This window comes from Periplaneta americana, chromosome 13 (genome assembly GCF_040183065.1).
Source record: "Periplaneta americana isolate PAMFEO1 chromosome 13, P.americana_PAMFEO1_priV1, whole genome shotgun sequence".
Taxonomy (NCBI): Eukaryota; Metazoa; Arthropoda; class Insecta; order Blattodea; family Blattidae; genus Periplaneta; species Periplaneta americana.
Genome location: NC_091129.1, coordinates 55,166,828 through 55,186,342, shown reverse-complemented (window position 1 = coordinate 55,186,342; position 19,515 = coordinate 55,166,828). Strand labels below are relative to the sequence as shown.

At 36.1% G+C, this 19,515-nt stretch overlaps 1 protein-coding gene across 2 annotated transcripts in view; it reads right to left on the bottom strand.

Moving 5' to 3' along the window:
• The window catches only part of LOC138711932 (cuticlin-1), a 97,574-nt gene extending 79,775 nt beyond the window's left edge, over nt 1–17,799 (bottom strand). The window contains exon 1 of one of the 2 annotated variants that reach the window (XM_069843232.1): nt 17,568–17,799. In XM_069843232.1, the coding sequence (XP_069699333.1) occupies nt 17,568–17,640 (73 nt within the window). In that variant the 5' untranslated portion in view covers nt 17,641–17,799. The remainder of the gene's footprint in view (nt 1–17,567) is intronic. The other variant, XM_069843233.1, reaches the window with a different exon arrangement.
• Between the last annotated feature and the right edge of the window lie 1,716 nt (nt 17,800–19,515).

The window sequence follows — 19,515 nt, the reverse complement described above, 5'->3', positions numbered from 1 at the left end:
GTTAAGTTTTTCTTTTCTTTTTCCCTTGGTTTAGGAGCCATCTCTATAACCAAATTATGTATTTATTCATCATTCAAACTGTACAAATGGTGATTTACAATCAACAAAGAGGAATTTAAAATTTGTGTAGATATATTCTGGAGATATGATGTGTGAATGCGAAATCTATGGAAGAAATGTGTACTAAAATTGGAAATAGTTTCACTTGGTCCAAATAATAACCTAATCATCTCCCAGCGTTTTTCAGGTATGCCTTACTTTTCGTGTACAGAATGGACCGTAAGTCACGTTACCCTCCCCCCCCAATTTTTTTATTTCACAACTAACTAACAACTAACGACTCGTATACATACACATACCTTATTTATCCAGAATACATGTGTGTGCACCGTCGTTATCATGACATAACTGAATACGACGCCATGTTCGTCGAGAGGTTTAGCAAAGAAAATCTTCTGTTATATTCTTGAATGCTTCTGCCACAGCAAAATTGCAATTGATTCATTGTAAAATATTAAAAATGTTGAAATATTAAAATATTACAGGGAAAACATGACTTACGGCCCTACCTGTATGTATTTGAAGTAGGGTTCCTAATGGCTCTTCTTTTCACGATCTACTTCTTTGCTTTGTGCTTCACTTTTTTCAAAACGTACTGTTGTGTCTAAAACAAAGTCAATGTTCATCTTCCTGTCGATTGTAATGATGTCGGCGCGTTTTTTGGTACCTTCATCTAAGATACACGGCAATTCTTTATAAATTTCAAAATTTTAAAATTTTCTAAGCCATTTGGCAATGTTACTTCTCACCATGTGGTGTCTGTTATTTATTAATAGTCCTCCTTTGGGACAGAAACCAAGAACATGAGGGAGAGTTTCATTCTCGTTGACGGCAAAGGGGATCTTGGCCCGTACCTGGGACGCTGCTGACTAGGATAAAATTGCAATTCATTTTATGACATTCGTTCATTGGGAAGATGAAAGGCTTTTTTAGGTAAAAATTCTGGAGTTCGATTTTGACCATTCGGAAAATTGTGGCACCCCTCTACCACGTCGTGGCAAGTTTTTCCATATCTCAAACTGCAGGTTCCACAACTTTTTCCGAAGAATTCGTACGTTAGGTTGGTCATCAGGAGTGAAGCTAAGACTTCTCAAACTGCCATTGATTTCCTGTTTGAAGTTTCTTGTTCGCTTCAACAATGGGTCACCAATGGAGTCTAATCGATTACAAATGTTAATATGTTGAAGGAAATCTTCCCACGAAACTCTCATTATTTCCAATCCACGAACTCTTCTTGAGCAGTAATGCATGCTGTCTGGACTATCTCATGTTAAGTCAATTATTTCTTTTACAGCACTTTTAATGAGCTTATCAACGTCCTCTAAGAAACACAGCCTAAGTTTGGATAGAGAGACACATTGCTTGAAGCTCACATAATTTCTTTCCTACAGATCTAAATCCACTTCTGATTGAGGTTCTGGCTGATAGGTACGTGCAGATACGGAAATAAAATTTGGAGCTCCCTTATTATATGTTTCGCTTAAAACACACTGCGCATATGCAGTAAACGAGCCCCTGTATATATGCTACATGTGGGCAGTTCTGCGAAATTGTTGCATACAGATTGACTTCCATCAAGACTCGCTCCAAATTTTAATTTCGTATCTATTATTAGGCAGTACATCTCAACTGACGATATGTGTCAGAGGAAGAAAAATTGTTTGTATACATCTGATGTAAGATTAGTGTAATATGTAACTAGTCAGTGATGTATGCAATGGAGGGGGAAAGGAACTAGCCATCCTATCCCATTATCTCCTGGCCTTGTTGCCTCATGAGTAATGTCTTGTTGTTGTCACTTGTGGGATTCAGACCTATCTTCGGACAGTTGAGTGAAGTACGCATATACAGATACGTAATTAAAATTTGGGGCGTGTCTTGATGGGTGTTCACCTGTATGTACGCAACAATTTCGCAAGGTTGTCCACAAGTAGCATATGTACAGGGTCTCTTGTTTACTACATATGCACAGTATTTGTAAGAGAAAATTATACAATAAGAGAGCTCCGAATTTTATTTCCGTATCTGTACCTTTTCAGATACTTTCGTTCCCATCTCCCTTCTCATTCTTCTTATTCGGGAATTAAAGCTTTAAAAAGTTAAAAGAATATAAAGTAGCCTACATTTATTAACACAAAACATTCTTTATAGTGTATTGCTTGGCGCACTTTGCATTGTAGCAAATTTTTACGGGAAGTGCCCGGTTTTTTTAATAGGGAATATGGTTACCCTATAAAACACTAAACGCGAGACAAGAATATACGAGTAGTTGTTGCCACGTTACAAAAAAAGGTTCAAGCTGTAGACTGTTTGCTAGGTTAAAACTGCAGAGAGGACAAACAAAATAACTATTTGTGAACGTTTCATTGCTCTTATGCTTAATTAAATTTGCAAGATAAAATAAGCAAGATGTGGCAACACAGCTTTGTGAGGTACAGATACGAACTGCGATTGCAAACTCTTCGCTTGCGACTCATCTTTCCTTTCAGATAACGACTACAATAGTAAACACTGGATCAGTAAGTAATATTTCTGAAAGCTGACAAGAACTATGCACGTCCAGAGTCCGTAGAATGGATACAATTCTTTGTACTCTTCTAAGGAAATAGCTTTTCAGAGTGGGATATCAAGATATTAGACATGCAAAGCAAGCTGGTTTGAGCAGCTCAATTCTTTAGTCTGGGCTTCCTGTCCATGAACTCACGATATGGAGATTGACATTCGTTCATTGTAGTTGGAACTCGGAAATGAGTCACGTGATGACGTTGAGCTATTGTGACTCAACAAGGAGAAAGTGAAAAAGCGCTTCATCACACGATATAGTGCGTTCGTTGAATTGCGGAACAATATTGTTACACAGGGTGATATAGGCATATCGGTAGAAAGGCCTGTTTATGCTGGGAAGAAGGAATAATAATGGCTTATTTAAGATGCTGTGGGACAAGTCATTGAATGGCCAACTTACACAATGTTTAACTGCCGACCATTTTTTGTTCATTACAAAGAAATAACAAAAAGTTTCGTTCTGTGTGTAAATGAATGAACAGTGCATCACAGTAGTACTGGAAAATCGGCGGGAATGTTCCAGGCTTATTATTATACTGGATCATCATTAGGAACAGGATTTTTATGTAATTACATTTTATATTCCTTTCAACCTAACCGTATATAAATAAATCTTTGCGAATCTTGTAATTACCATTAATATATTAAAATTTGATACTACAAATTTTTACATATTTACCCCACATTACATATTATGGCTTGGTATTACATAAATTTACATATTTAGGGGTTTTATTCATTTTTACTTCTCTAAAAGGAAAAAAAAAAAATTCTTCTGGGAAAGTTTACAATTTGAAATATACAGATTTAAAAGGTATTTTTACCTACCCAAGAAAGGATATATTTCGGGACGAAACATAACGTCCTTAGTTCCAGGAAGTACATTCTCACCAGCTGAATACGCTAAGGTCCGCCGAGTACCCAGGTTCTGAAACAGGCAACTCCTCTCGTCTCTGTATCATTCCACTACGCACGTAGTCAAATGACGATCAGGGAATGTTACGAAATAGTGATGGAATGGATATTGGACGGAATGATGTTGATGGATTACTTGAGGAAACGGGAGATCACGAGAAAAATCGAACTGCGAACTTGTCGGCCACAAACGTCACTATGGATTTTCAAACGGACCGTCTGTAGGACAGACTGATGGTCTAGACCACGCAGCCATAGTACGGACTGACTCTTCCTAGCATAGTAAAAGCATAGGGTCACTGAAAGAATTTTGGTTCTGATATTTTTGATGAATTAAAAGTAAAGTGATTTATTATTATTTCATGAATACCTAATATCCTAATATATAAAAGTCGCGAGTAGATGGACTCTGTCACCGCCATTACTTTTATATCTTCTATATACTACATGATGTCTTCTTTGATTCTGGGATGTAGAGCTAGGGAACTGGACAATACTGTTTAGACTGTTTAGTACGATTTAAAAAAAAATCTATGTAGTTATGTACGTATATATAAATGGATACCAGTACTTCATATATATTGTATAGGCCTACATATATAGACTTAGTCCACTTTCAGCACTTTGTCGATACGATACGGTTAGAGGGACAAAGAGATGTAAAATGAGGCAAGAACATATTCTGCACTTGCACGTTACTGAAATTCTGATCAGGCACCGTGCACAATGCGTTAGGCATCTCCTCCATTAGCCAGTAGTATACGCGTATAGTAGTGTACAAGGATTCATTAACGAATGTTGTTAAATGCTATGTTTTATTTAACGACGCTCGCAACTGCAGAGATTATATCAGCGTCGCCGGATGTGCCGGAATTTTGTCCCGCAGGAGTTCTTTTACATGCCAGTAAATATACTGACATGAGCCTGTCGCATTTAAGCACACTTAAATGCCATCGACCTGGCCCGGGATCGAACCCGCAACCATGGGCATAAAAGGCCAGTTCTATACCAACTCGCCAATCAGGTCGACTTTCATTAACGATGTTTTTTAATTGATTATTTACGACTCTGTATCTATTGTTATGGTTAACTAGCATCTGAATCAGATGAAGGTGATACTGCCAGCGAAATGAGTCCGGGATCCAGCGCCGAAAGTCAACCAGCATTTGGTCTTAATGGGTTGCGAGAAAACTCCGGAAAAAACCTCAACCAGGTAACCTGTCTCAACCAGGATTGAAACCCGGGCCCGCTAGTTTATGATCAGGCATGCTAAGCGTTACTCCATAGTGGTGGACCCCGATGTTTAGAATAGATAAGTGAAGATGTAAAGTATAACATATTCATGCCTTATTTTGGAATACGCTGTCATATGCTCTCGTATCAGATAATAGATGTTCATAGGCGCAACTTTGTAATTTTTGGAGTACTAATTTAATTAACTTTATCCTGCGGTCCTGAATATAAATCATCAACCTTTCATTGTGCGTGTTTAGAGCCGAAGAATGTTATGTGGAGGGGAGATAGTTCTGCAGTATTTGGTAGAATTTGAAAATTGATTGTTCTGGATGTAATATTTTATATATAAATGATACAAATTTGGAGTTCACTTCATAGATCAAGATCTGTTTAGTTTTAATTATTAGGCCATTTAAATAAATTTATGACTCTCCAACAGACAACGAAAAACAGTTGTGAAATGTGGCTATCGTGTTCCTGGAGATGCGTTGTCTTCCGGCTGCTTGTGTTGGTCTACCGTGAATGTACAATACGTGTAGCTGCTGCCAGCACTTTCACCAGGAGATGTGGGTCACGGCGGCGTTGTCCTACTGTGTGCACTCAACGAGGCTTGCTATCCGGGTTCGATACCAAAATGAAATTTGGCTGAAGATTTGCTTTTCGGGTTCGATGTTTGAATTCGTCTTATTAAGGAATTAATTTATGCAGTCTGAATACAATTTATTTATGTCTGTAGTGTAGGTCTATATGGTTCCGAGTTCGATTTTTTCTTCAAGGGTTCAATGTCAGGATGCTGTGTCTGAAGGCATAATAATCATGTCTGAATGTATCGAAGAGTTTAAGTTATATAACAAGAATAAATATATGTCTGAATGTAGTTCATTTATTTTTAGGCCAGTTTAGTTGCTTCAGAAGGAAGAATGACGGAATTATTGATTTAGGGTGCTATTCATAGACATTTCGCAGCACGCGCTACGGGCGTACTAAGCTAGCCCCGGCTATCCTCTGGTTACTTGCACAGAATTCAAATCATATCCTATCGCTAACACTGGTTTATGAATACGAAAAACGCTGATCATCCACCGGAAACCCTCGCTAAAAATGTCTATGAATACGGCCCTTAGTGTTTTAGCTTTTCTCTCCAAATCAAGCGATTTTTGTTGAAGAATTGGTGGGGGAAAAATAGTTGGCAAGAAGACTTTACAGATTTTGATTTTACTTCATGAATAAAAATATCTTATTTCTTTATCCGTTTTATTCCCTGCAGCACAGGAGTATACACCACTGCGGTATAGGAGAGGACAGTGTTGCCAATTTAGCGACGAAGTCGCTAAATCTGAAGACTTGTAACAGTTTTCCTGCTGTAGTTCTTTGGTGTTAAATAGGGATATAGCGACTTTTCCTTAGCACTCTCCAGCGTTAAAAATAAAACTTTATCTCTCGATAACAATGAATCTAGCAACTTTTGAATTACTGTTTGGTGATTTTATTAAACTTCATTTCACAGCACTGAGGGAGGGTGTCTGAATCAACACTTCCATGGATGTGGGATTGGCACAACGCAGGCCACCGCAGAGACATCACAAGGCAATCAAGACAACTGACAACCGTGCAGTCGCGTAGATGGAAAATAAGTTTCTTCTGTTGCCTACACCTGGAATAGAATCACATACCGCTTGGATAGGCAACGCGTATGTTACCTCAGAGCCACTGCGGTGAACAAAAATGAAAATATGTTAAATATTTGTATGGTTATTGAATACTTTACTTTTCGAAAATTATAATTGATGACTCGTAAACTTCTAGCATGTCTAGAATTGAACAAGAATTTAATTGCAAAATCTTTAATTTTAAATACAGAGCAGAAACTATTTTAGATGTCGTTTAACAACATTGCGCAGAACGACATTAAATATTTCTAGAGAAGGCTGTGTTTGTTGGACAGAAATAATATTATTTTTTCTGGATGGAGAAAAAAATAAAATTGCAAATTATGTTTTATTTAACGACGTTCGCAATTGTCGATGTTGTAATAGTTTCGTCGATGTTACGGAATTTTGTCCCGCAGAAGTTCTTTTATATGCCAGTAAATCTACTGACATGAGTCTCGCATTTAAGGACCCTTAATGCCAGCGACCTGAGCCGGGATCGAACCCGCAACCTCGAGTACAGAAGGCCAGCGCTCTACCGACTGTGCCACCCAGGCCGACTCTGGAGGGAGATATGTTAAAGTTTCAATATAATTATGCTGTAAATGAAAAAGCAACGGGACGTACGTTAAGTTGTTATTCCAGAGAACGCCACAATTGAGAGTTATGAGAAGGATGGAGACATTGATGGATCTTAGCTGGCAAGCAAAATTGACGATTATAAAATATCTCGCAAAGTTGGAGGAATAATGAAGATTTCACTTGAGTTTTTATGAGACGAAGTAGATGGTTTAACACAGAGGTCATCAGCACAGAGCACCCTCCGGCTAGAGTCTCTTACCCACGGATAAGAGACTGCACTATGGTGCATCCGTAGCTGCTGGTGGATATGCTCTCTCCCTCTCTGCCTGCTGCACGACGGGGCATATGATGTTGCACCGAATAACCTTTACTCATTTCAGCGAGTGCTGACGACCACTGACTGACCACTGAATATCACAACCACTCAGTTTTTTTCGAAGAATTGGAAAGATTTAAAAAGTATCATGGTGATTCTGAGTTCAAGGAATTGTATCCAACTTACAAGTGATGTTTTATGGATATAAAATGTGTTGTAAATTTATGCTGAGAACACTGTATGCAGTTGGAAATATTTTATTGCAAATTGTAACAGTGTTTTTCGATGCTTGATAGTTATTATTTTTGAAAAGTTTCTTTCAGATGGACAGAGAGGAATATTTTGGAACATTATATTACAACATAAAAATACTGTAAGATTAAACAAATTTTAATTCATCTTAAGTATAAAAAATAATTTAGTAACTTATTCCTTTACGTCATGTAATAATATGTAGGATAGAAAGTGAAAAAAAAAAAAAAAAAAAAGAACTTAATAGTGGCTTTTCAGACAGACTCGAGGCAACTGTGAACATATATTAGACCAGTTTAATGCCACACTTTTTGTGCGGAAGTTCTGAAAAGCAAAACTTGCCGGTTATAATATTAAACTCTACAGTATCATATCGTAACTGAATAGTTTTAATGATTTTTCAATAAACATACTACAGGAGTTTGATTCTCAAGATTTCATATGAAGACTGGACATAAACAAGGCTGTAAGTGCCGATATCTTTGAAAATTAGTTTAAAAAAAGAGAGTCTCTGACCCTGGCTCCATTCACTGAGAAAAATGATATGTCCCATTGTAATTTTATTTAGAGCCTACCGTAGCTTCACCCATATATGCAAAATGTATATTACATTATTAGTTGCACAAGAAAGCTCTGTTTTCTACGATTTCTCTCTTCGGCACTTAAAGCGTTTTTTATGTCCAGTCTTCATGTTATGTCCTTTGTGCTGTACAGTACCAGAAAAAAGTAATGACCGCTTGAATATTCGAAGTCCTAGATAGAAGACACTGCGCATGGTCAGAGGCTGGTAGCACAGATACCTACAGAAGCGAACACTAACAGAGTTATTGAAATTCATTCTATTTCGAGTGTTGTATTAACCTGTTCTGAAATGTACTTGAAAAAAAGCGAGGATAATGGATTTGCTGTAAATGATGGGTAGATTTATGAATCGTGGAGTGAAATCGAAATTCGGACCTGCGTGAGGATATTGACATGCCGCGCAGAAGGAAGTCTTCCGTCTCGTGTCACTAGGTCAGACGGCTGAGATATCTGCGTGTCATGCGGAAGATAGTTGGTTCGAGCCTTATGTCTACGAGTTTTTTTTTATTCTATGAATGATGTAAAAATGAAATTTTATAGAGTCCTGAGATAAATTACTTCAATCGAAATCATCTAGTCTGGTCACAAAGCTAGGCGGTCTACGGCTTTGACGCTCGACGTATGGACCGACGCACAGTGGTCCAGAAAGTACTTCTATGCTAGTTAATTTTGTCCAAATCCATCCTCTAGGAAGGCGTAATTTATCTTATCGAAATGTAATGAGAGTTTATCAATATAAAGATAATGTTATCTGTTATAAAAATCTGTTCGATAGGAGAGAAGTTACTTTGTCCAGCTAGATTTGGGTTATGGACCACTATGCAACGTCGAAGGTCGAGGCGCATTAGCATGTCATGCTGGGGCTGGATCTCTCGTGATGGGGCAGGTGTCTTCAGAACTTGTCTATGGCCGCGTTCGCCGCAGTTTATCAAAAACGTATTGCTCCCTTCCGCCCGAGAACGTCAGGCCTATACCAAAGACCATTGAGATTCAGCAGGATAACTCTCCGGTTCACGCTTCGCAAAACCTTTAAACACTGTTTTGGAGAAGGCCCGAGTTTGAAGTGATGCGTTTGCCTCCCAGGTCACCAGTTTGAATGTTATAGAAAATATATGGCAGGAATTGAAAAAAGTGGGCGCGAATTATTTAAACTCTAGCTATAAACGAGCTCTGGAGTCAAGTACTTGACGCCTGGGAGGACTTTTCCCAGGATCAGGACTATTCCAACAGCTCGTAGATTCGATGCCCCGAAAGGGCGCAAAGGGCGCAAATAGCCACAGTAGCTGACGAGCCCTTTTTAAACTCCACTAACTAACTCGATGCCCAGAAGAATCATGGCTACGATAGAAGCCGATGGCTTGTGCACAAAGTATTAGGTTCAAATATTTGTGTCTTTTTTGCGTAGGCTAATTATATTTATCTTTATTTTGCTTGAGGAAGACAATATTTTATTTTTTGCTTTTAGGCCAGGTCAAGCCTAATAATAAACCATAGGAGTTGGGCAGTAATTATTATTATTATTATTATTATTATTATTATTATTATTATTATTATTATTATTATTATTCTACTTTTTTCAAACAAACTGAAACATCGGTTCCAAAACTATTTAACACTCCATTTTAATATTATTCAGAGAATAAAAAAACTCACAACAGGAGGCTCGAACCCACTCCCTTCCACATGACGGTCAGATAGTCCAGCCATCTGAGATAGTGATATGAGACGAAAGGCCTCGCTTCCGACCGACATATCGTTCTCCTCACGAACGTTATCATGTGATTCGCTCTATAGAACGACCTCCAAAAGTCGGGCCATTACATTTTTCTAGTACTGTACATAGACAGTCGCGAGAGAAACAAAACCCACTATTTCAGTGTGAGGATGATGCGCAAAACACATATTTTCGTAAAAATCTAGAAAGAAACTTTTGCATTATTAGGCTACAGTATTTTTTTATTCTTGACATAACGAGGAGATAAAAAACATACTTAAGCGTCTCCTTTTTTATTTGTAACCTCGTGGTAGTATAATACTAATGCATTAGAATGTGCTGCATTAATATACGGACGGAATCTTTAAGTACTATGAAATATTTAATTTGGTAATTATTACAATAATTAATTCTTAACAGTAGCTATCATCGTTAACAAAGTTTTAAGAAACCTGTTATTACAGTTTAAGGCCGCAGTTGCCAACTTCTTGTCATGGCGATTGTATTTCGATTCTTAGAGGATCATTTTGGATTTGTGGTGGACAAGCTTTCTCACAGTTCCTCGATATCTTCTTCTATATTAATTTCTTCTTTGCCTCTATTGCCACTTTATCATCTTACAGACTATGAATGGACGGTGTTACGTGAGGGGTTCTCTACGTGGCATTAAATGTTGCGCTGTATTGCAGAATGAAAGTAAGAAAGTGGCCGTGGCATTTGTCATCGTGTATGTACCTTTCCTTGATTTAATTTACAAGCGCTATAGAAAGTTACGAAGCATCTTATAGACAAAACTACTGGTCGGAAATCCATGTAAATCAAGCAGAGACGCTCATGGTAGTGTAAATCAGATCGACGATAACAAATAGTTTTGTGTAACGTAGAAGGAGTTACAGTTTAGAAACTTTAGGTATTTGTAAGATAATGAAACTGAATTTTCTATAGAAATATTGAAGACTGGATCACGTTGAGATATTGGTTGTAACTAAATAAGAAGTAAATAAAGCAATATGTAAGTAATTAAATTAAGCGACGTATAAGTTATTGAAACAAATTTTGCGTTAGAAAGCAAAAAAAAAGTAAGCATCAAAACATGGATTTTCAGATTATGGTTGATTCACGAGGATTTACCGCCATTTACAGAGCTTATTTCTGAAGATATTCCGAGGAAAAAAAATATCATATAAACATGGGTCCTGTTCTCAATATTTTCAGAGTTACACTAATTTGAAGTTGTTTGTAAAATACCTTTTTTTATTTATTTTTTTATTTTTAAGGGTAAAAGAATATTACAAATACAGATTGAACTATTCAGAAGTATCATTTCTTTAATTGGCTAGTATTCCACTATTGAAGCTAAAAATGTGTTGTCAGTTTCTTAGTTGATTCGTAAAGAAATTTTTATTTTTAACTGAAAAGTTACATTATTCTTACGCACTTATTGCAACAATTGTTGCAAATCTCATGACTTCTAGCAACTACATTCTTTACAGTTCATTTTGCATCCTAATATACAGTCTTAAAGAATTTACAAGAGTGGCATGATTTGTAACAATTGTCGTGATAAGTGCGTAAGAAAAATGTAATTTTGTGGTTAAAAATTGGAAAAAAAAAATCCTGTACGAAGCAACTATGGAAATAGCAACACATTTTTAGTTTCAAAATATATTCATCACACCATATCTCAAAAATGGAGGTTTTGAACTTAACTTCCTTCAGGTTTCTGAGATAAGAAATGGTCCAATAATTCAATGGGTTAATAATGAACAAAGTCCTGCGCCGTGGCGTCGTGGTCTAAGGCATCCTGCCTAGTACTCGTGGTACGGAATGTTCGCTGGTTCGGGTCCACATGGGGGAAGACATTTTCTCACGAAATTTCGGCCAGTGTATGGGAACGGTGGACACACAGCATCACGATGCATTTGGGGAGCTTTGATAGGTAGCGAAATCTGGTTAAAAAAGCCAGTTAAAATGGCTGCGGGATCATCGTGCTAACCACACGATACCTCCATTCTAGTTGCATGATCGTCTACCTCTGCTTCGGCATGTGGACGTGATGCCAGCAGATGGCTTGTCGGTCTTGACGCTTAAAGGGCTGGAACGCCATTGATGATGATGATGATATTATTATTATTATTATTATTATTATTATTATTATTATTATTATTATAAATAAATAATGAACAAGTAGTTAGTCATATTATTATGTAAAACAACGAGTACACAATGCAAAAATATTATAATTCAAGCATGCAGTTTTAAAATAGGCCTATTTACAAAAATGAAGTAATGGGAGTTTGCTGTTCATACGATGGAAACTAATATCATTTTGATTGAAAAAATCAGTTACCTGCCTTATTTTAAATTATGTCAATTATTACAGAAGCAAGAAATTAATGTAGAGTATGAAATTAAAGACGCCAATATAATTACACAACTCTGAAATATGAAAGAAAAGTAAATTGAAATTATATAAAACGATGGCACTAGACTAATCGAAAATACAATCGAGTCTCCGATGACCGCTACGAATGACAGAGAAAAATTCTATATTATTATTTATTAAATGTGCATGCTTTTTATGTTAAGTAGTTAACTCGAATCAAGGCATCTTGATGCCTTTTACTTACTGCCTGTTGTAAAATACAACGCTGACAGTGACGTCCGAACCGTTTTATTCTTAATGACATCTGACATAACAGAAAGTAGCTACATGACTTATTCGAGTATCTTCTCAAACGTCTTGAACGCCACCGGCGAGTTCAGGTTAATGAGTTGAAGTGGGTTGGAATCACGGTTAGGTTAGCAGCTGGCTGTGTTTTTTTCGAGAATTTCCCCATGTGTAAGGCGAATATAAGGTAATCCGTGGCGAATTCTCGAGTTAAACTCGCCAAAATATAATTTCTTTATCACCAATTACATCGAAGCTAGATAACCTTACTGTTGATGCAGCGTTGTTAAATAATCTGTTTAAAAAGTTTTGGTGCAGTGTTTTGCAACGACGCATTGTAATTTTTAATTATGCAGTTTCCATTTGCTTTGTTTCTCATAAGGAAGCAAACTGGATCACAGCTAATATTTGCGTTGCGGTTTGTATTTGCGCCTGGAAACTCATTTTCTCTTAGTATCTGTTGTTTGAAATAATGTCGTTAATTTTTTAAGTACAGTGTGAACTCTCCATTGCTTAATAAAATCCTAAAATGAAATGTGCTATTCCTTCTTCAATTATTTATTTCTTTGTCATGTTTAATCTACTCCTTCTATACCGACTTAAAGTCCAATGCATTGTAGAAACGGGTAATATCTTTGGACCATCACTTGACAGTCACACATTGCGGGCCTCTATGTTAGTGTGGTCAGCACGGCAAGTGGCCACCGATAAGACAAAACAGGATAATAAACAAACATTCAGTCCAATTGTTGGAAGATAAATCTCTTCCATTGCCTACGCCGGGAATCGAACAACGGATCGCTTGGATGGGGAGAGCATTTGCTATCCACGGAGCCAAGGCAGAGGTGTATAGCTTTCGTACTACAATAAATAATGAAAGTGTCGGACTTACACCATATTAGTATTTCTATTATTGTCAAAATTTACAGTACAGGTCTAATAAAAAAGAAATTGAAACAGAATGTTGAACAGGCATTTCAATTAAAAAAATGCTTAGGATGTTTCGAATTATCATATTTAATCGTAGAATTTACCAATGTAGATCATAAATATAAATTATTTATAGAGGTAGCCTTATTTACTTCTCTATCCATGGGCCAAGAAAACAGCATAAAAGGAAACGTTACAATAATACTTGATAGGTACCGTATGCACGTACAGTATGTATAATAAAATTGCGAAGGTAACTATGTTTCTATTTGGAGCCATGTAAGAGTTAGACCGTTACGCTAACCAAACTCATGTTTACTTCTTCTCCTACTTGTTCGTGCGTTGTGCTTTGAAGTTTATGGGGCGTGCCGTGAAGTCACAGTATGTGAACATCTTCCACGTCCTATTCTTAGCGACGAGGACTTCGCTGCGTAAATAACTATAGGCTTACACTTTCAGATTATTAAACATCGATGTATTGTACACAACTGTTTTAAAGTTTGTTTTAATGATAATGATAATGATGATAGCTGTGAAGATAATAATAATAATAATAATAATAATAATAATAATAATAATAATAATAAATCTAGGTTACATACCATAAAGAATAGTAGAATATGTCAGCATGATCAGGACAAAAAATTAGGAATTTAAATACATTTTATGTTTGGGATTGCTCGTAATTACAAAAGTAAATCGCATTCTTCGGACCGAAAGGATGTAATATAATCTGAATTAAATTATCACAGAGAAATTACAAGAAATAATTTTAGAATCGAGAACAATGATTGTTTTTTAGTCTCCGGTCTTATACCTAGCTAGGCTAGGAATAGTTTGAGATTGTTTGATGCTGAAAACTCTTGTTAGCCTATTATTTAATGTGTATATATCAATTATATTAGGAAGAAGGAAAGTCGGACGACCTAAATTGAGATGGCTGGATGATGTTCAGGCTGACCTAACAAAAGTTGGAATTAGAAGATGGAGAACACGAGCATTAGACAGGAGTGATTGGTCGGATGTTCTGAGGGAGGCTAAGGCTAAACTACAAGGACCGTAATGCCAATGATGATGATGATGATATCAATTATATATATATATATATATATATATATATATATATATGAAGAGACTAATTTGGCGTGTGGCATTGTATGGAGCAGAAACATGGACATTGGAACGAAGTGAAGAGAAGCTAGTGGAAGCATTTGAAATGTGGATATAGAGAAGAATGAAGTGTGTGAAATGAACAGACAGAATAAAAAATGAAGTCGTGCTCGAAAGAGTGGGTGAAGAAAGAATAATACTGAAACTGATCAGGAGAAGAAGAATCTGTCTACTGAAAGATGCACTGGAAGAAATGGCGAACGGGAAAAAAGTTAGAGGCAAAGAAAATATAAAATGAGAGGTAATATTAAGATATAATATACATCATGTTCGGAGACTAAGAAGAAGGCGGAAAAGCGGTAAGTTAGAACAATGTTGGGTTTGCAGCAGTGGACTTGCTCTAGGGCAAAAAAACTATTAATTAATGAATATTTTATTGTCATTAAATCTGCCATAGGAGAGAAAACTATGAATTAATGAATATTTTATTGTCATTAAACAGCAGTCAACTGCAATAGGCAAAGTCATACGCAGTGTTCGAATTGAAGGGGGAAGGGAGAAGCCGGAGAACTTTCCTTTCTGGATTTTTTCCTCAACTTCTGCATTCCTATGTTTTTTCCCAAACAGGGAAAGAAAATTCACCCCCACCCTGAATGTATGTTGTATTATTATTAGTACCACATAGGCATGAAAACCAATATTTTTTCTGAAATTGCCTTTCCGAAAAATTATTTTCTGTACGGCAGTGAAAACATTTTTTCTCTAGAGTGAATTTGCTATAATGAGCTTATTTTGAATGTCGTTTGTAAATATCACCTACATTTTAACATTTTTAAAAAAGTTTACCCTTTAATATAAAAATATCATATTAAAATATTTTAGACTCTTTTTTTAGAACTATGTCAGAAATACTACAGGCTTGTTTTCATAAACGTTTGTTGCTATTGTTGTTTTCGTAATACGATTTTGTAATTGATTTGTGAATTATGTAGCAGATAATGGAGTAGGATTGCCAGTTCCTTTCCCCCTTAATTGCATATATCGCCGACTAGCTACATATTACACTAGTCAGACTTCAGATACATACAAACAATATTGTTCTTCCTCTAACACATATCGTCAAGTGAGATATACTGCCTGATAATACTGTACAGTATATGCACACTGACGTTCAAAGATACCTGACCTTGCTAATCGATAATTTGTTGGTGCAAGTGTGACTTCTTTAGTTATTACTTCTGTGAATAGATGGCGAAGATAATTGTCAGTGTTGCCAATCATACATAAACATATCCGCACTATAGAATTCAATATTTTATCCACCTCTGCTAATTGTAAAACAACATTGGATTTAGCTTGAAATCGCTGATACTGTCAAATTCAAATTATTGTTTATTAACGACGCTTGCAACTGCAGAGGTTATATCAGCGTCGCCGGTGTGCCGGAACGTTGTCCCGCAGGAGTGCCTCTACATGCCAGTAAATCTACTGACATGAGCCTGTCGCATTTAAACACACTTAAATGGCATCGACCTCGGCTGGGATCGAACTTGCAACCTCAAGCATAGAAGGTCAGCGCTATACCAACTACGCTACCGAGGGCGACGCTACTGATATTGCCAATTATGAGAATAATTTAGGTTTAATCTAAATGATCATTTCCCCCCGACACGTTTTTAACAGTCCCAATAATGAGGCAACATATTGAGGTCTAGGGGAACTATTTCAAAGTTTGTCAATTTGTTATATCTTTGGTTCTGACTTATCCCGTGGTTAGAAAGTTCGCTTATACAATCATAAAATCGTAGGTCAGATGTCTTTTGAACGTCAGTGTACATATCAGCCGGAACCTCAATCAGAGGATAATTATGTAGTACTTACGAATATTAAATCACAATGTAGGATAGGAAAAGTTGTCATGGTGTCAGAAATTCAAAATACCATGTCAAAAGCCACAGTAATTAAGAGACATTACCAATAATAATAATAATAATAATAATAATAATAATAATAATAATAATAATAATATACATGCATGCGATAACTTTATAACAATATACTTTAAAACCGAATATGTTATAATTGACATAAATGCTTAAAAGAAGAAGAAATTGATATCAACGAGAAATCTTACCTCTTTACATTTTTATAAGTCATCAGAACATACATACAGGCATGAGTAACAGAGAAAATCATCAAATTTTTATTAATAGTTAACAATATTGAAAAAAAGAAACTAAGCACAATCTGCCTAAACTTTGAAAATTTCTTAATGAAATGGAAGGGGTTATCTCCAAGACATCTATGCAGTTTCCTCGTATGCTGTATGCCAAAAAACTTGTAATGATTAATTGTAGTGGGAGGACTCTGGTGGTGTGATAAAACGACATCCTATGAAACACAGAACAGATTCAAACCAAGGAACGCACAGCAATTTGCTACGGAAGAGAAATTAATCTCTGCATTTTCCTGAGAATAAAACTGTGTTCTGTTGGAATTAATACTTTGTCAATTACAGTACAGGATCTACAATATAAAGTTTTTATTAACTGACATAATAATTATTCATAAAATTTAATTTGAAGTATAGCCGTAGACTAATATTAAATTTAATAGTCACATATTCGAAATAAAAAAAATAATTGAGATGTAATATTTAATTGTTTGACTGAAATTTAACCTATCAAACGATTCAAGTTATAGTTAATGTATTTAAGTTGGTGTTTTTAAACTTCTTTCTTTATTGATATTTTGAGTGTGGGAAGAAACTATAGTTTGAAATTGATTTTCAGTGTTAAAAATTGATATAACATCGTAGCTTCGAGAATTAACGCCTGTTTTACACATTGTCACGTGGTGAAATTAGAAACAAGAGATGTTAAAGAACGGTTGTGTTTGTTGGCTGTTCTTGCATTGACACTGCGCTTCGTGGCAACATACATGCGAGTGACCCTGAATAAGAAAGAGCTAGCAAATGTCACCTACCTGCGGAAGAGATCGTTAGGAGGACGAACAGCACGCAACAGCTGACGATCGGAATGCGAACTCCACGACTCATCTTCCAGCACTGAAGAGCTCCTACTTCTTTTCCAGCTCCAGTACAAATATTCCAAATAAAAAACTTTCACCTGCGCGCGTGAGCTAATAATGTTGTTATCGACGTTGGCGCCTCTCGTGGTCAACATGTGTAACAACAACCAAAACACTGCAGCATCTTCAGGTGGTTTTGTGTGCATCAACCGACCAACTCCACTATAAACTTTGCCAAGAAATGACATTCCAGTGTCGTAAACATGGGAACGCGGGAGCTTACGTTCGGTGATCTGTTTGCGGTGTGAATAACTAGTCAACCTTCTTTGAACCTCAGGTACATAAATAATTAATTTTACGAACTTTGCTAGTCATCGTTTAATACACTATTTAATTTAACAAATGTGTTCCGAGAAAAGGCAAGAGAAATTACAATCCACATGAAGAGGGATATTCACTGTGGGTTATGAAACAAAAGGAATATGTTGAAAGTGATTTCCAAAGAATAATACTTTCATGTCTATTTTTTAAATGTATGCATACAAATGAAGAGCATAGGGGAAAAACATGATAAATCCAAAATTATCGACTTCCTGTTTTAGATGTCATGTAATAGCTCAGGTAGTGTAGATTTGTGCAGTTTAACGGTATAGAATAACAAATTCATTAGTCCAAAGAAATTTGTAGAATAATAACCCCAAAAATAATAGGATATATTGGGTCTTGAAACTTTTAACTTTCTCTCCTGTAAAAACAGTAAAACGTAACATCATGGTTTTTCTCCTGTACTCATCAAATTATCTTTTAAAACCAGAAGAAACATTATTAGGTTAAGGAAAAAAATTTGTAGTGCAGTTTACAATTTATATTCAGTGTTCACAACTTCAGGAAATTTTGCTACATGCCCTACCCATCTCAATGTCTGGATTTAATGTTCCCAATCATGTCAGGTGAAGAATAAAATGCGTGCAGTTCTGCGTTATGTAACTTTCTCCATTCTCCTGTAACTTCATCCATCTTAGTCCCAAATATTTTCCTAAGAACCTTATTCTCAAACACTCTTAATCTCTGTTCCTCTCTCAAAGTGGGAGTGCAAGTTTCACAACCATGCAGAACAACCGGTAATATCATTGTTTTATAAATTCTAACTTTCAGCTTGTTTGAGAGCAAAACTTGATGATAAAAGCTTCTCATCCGAATAATAACAAGAATTTTCCATATTTATTCTACGTTTAATTTCCTTCCGAGTATCATTTATATATCTTAGAGTTGCTCCTAGATATTTGAATTTTTCCATCTTTTCAAACGATAAATTTCCAATTTTTATATTTCTATTTCGTACAATATTCTGGTCACGAGACATAATCATATACTTTGTATTTTCGGGATTTACTTCCAATCCTATCTCTTTACTTCAAGTAAAATTTCCGTGTTTTCCCTAATCGTTTGTGGATTTTCTCCTAACATATTCACGCCATCCACATAAAGAAAAAGCTGATGTAATCCATTCAATTCCAAATCCTCTCTGTTATCCTGAATTTTCCTAATGACATATTCTAGAGCGAAGTTAAAAAGTAAAGGTGATAGTGCCTCTCCTTGCTTTAGCCCGCAGTGAATTGGAAAAGCATCCGACAGAAACTGGCCTATACGGACTATTCTGTACGTTTCACTGAGAGACACGTTTTAATTAATCGAACTAGTTTCTTGGGAATACCAACTTCTATAAGAATAGTATAACAACTATAAAGAATTTAAAGGAACAACAGAGGAAAGAAAAACTTAATTTAGCCTGATTTTCTTACCATATGAAAATTAATTTTATGAAAGGAGTTAGGTCAGCAGAGGTATATCTTGTCCCATGTTTACTTTCGTCTTTAGCAAGAAAGATAAAGCTGAGAGCCCG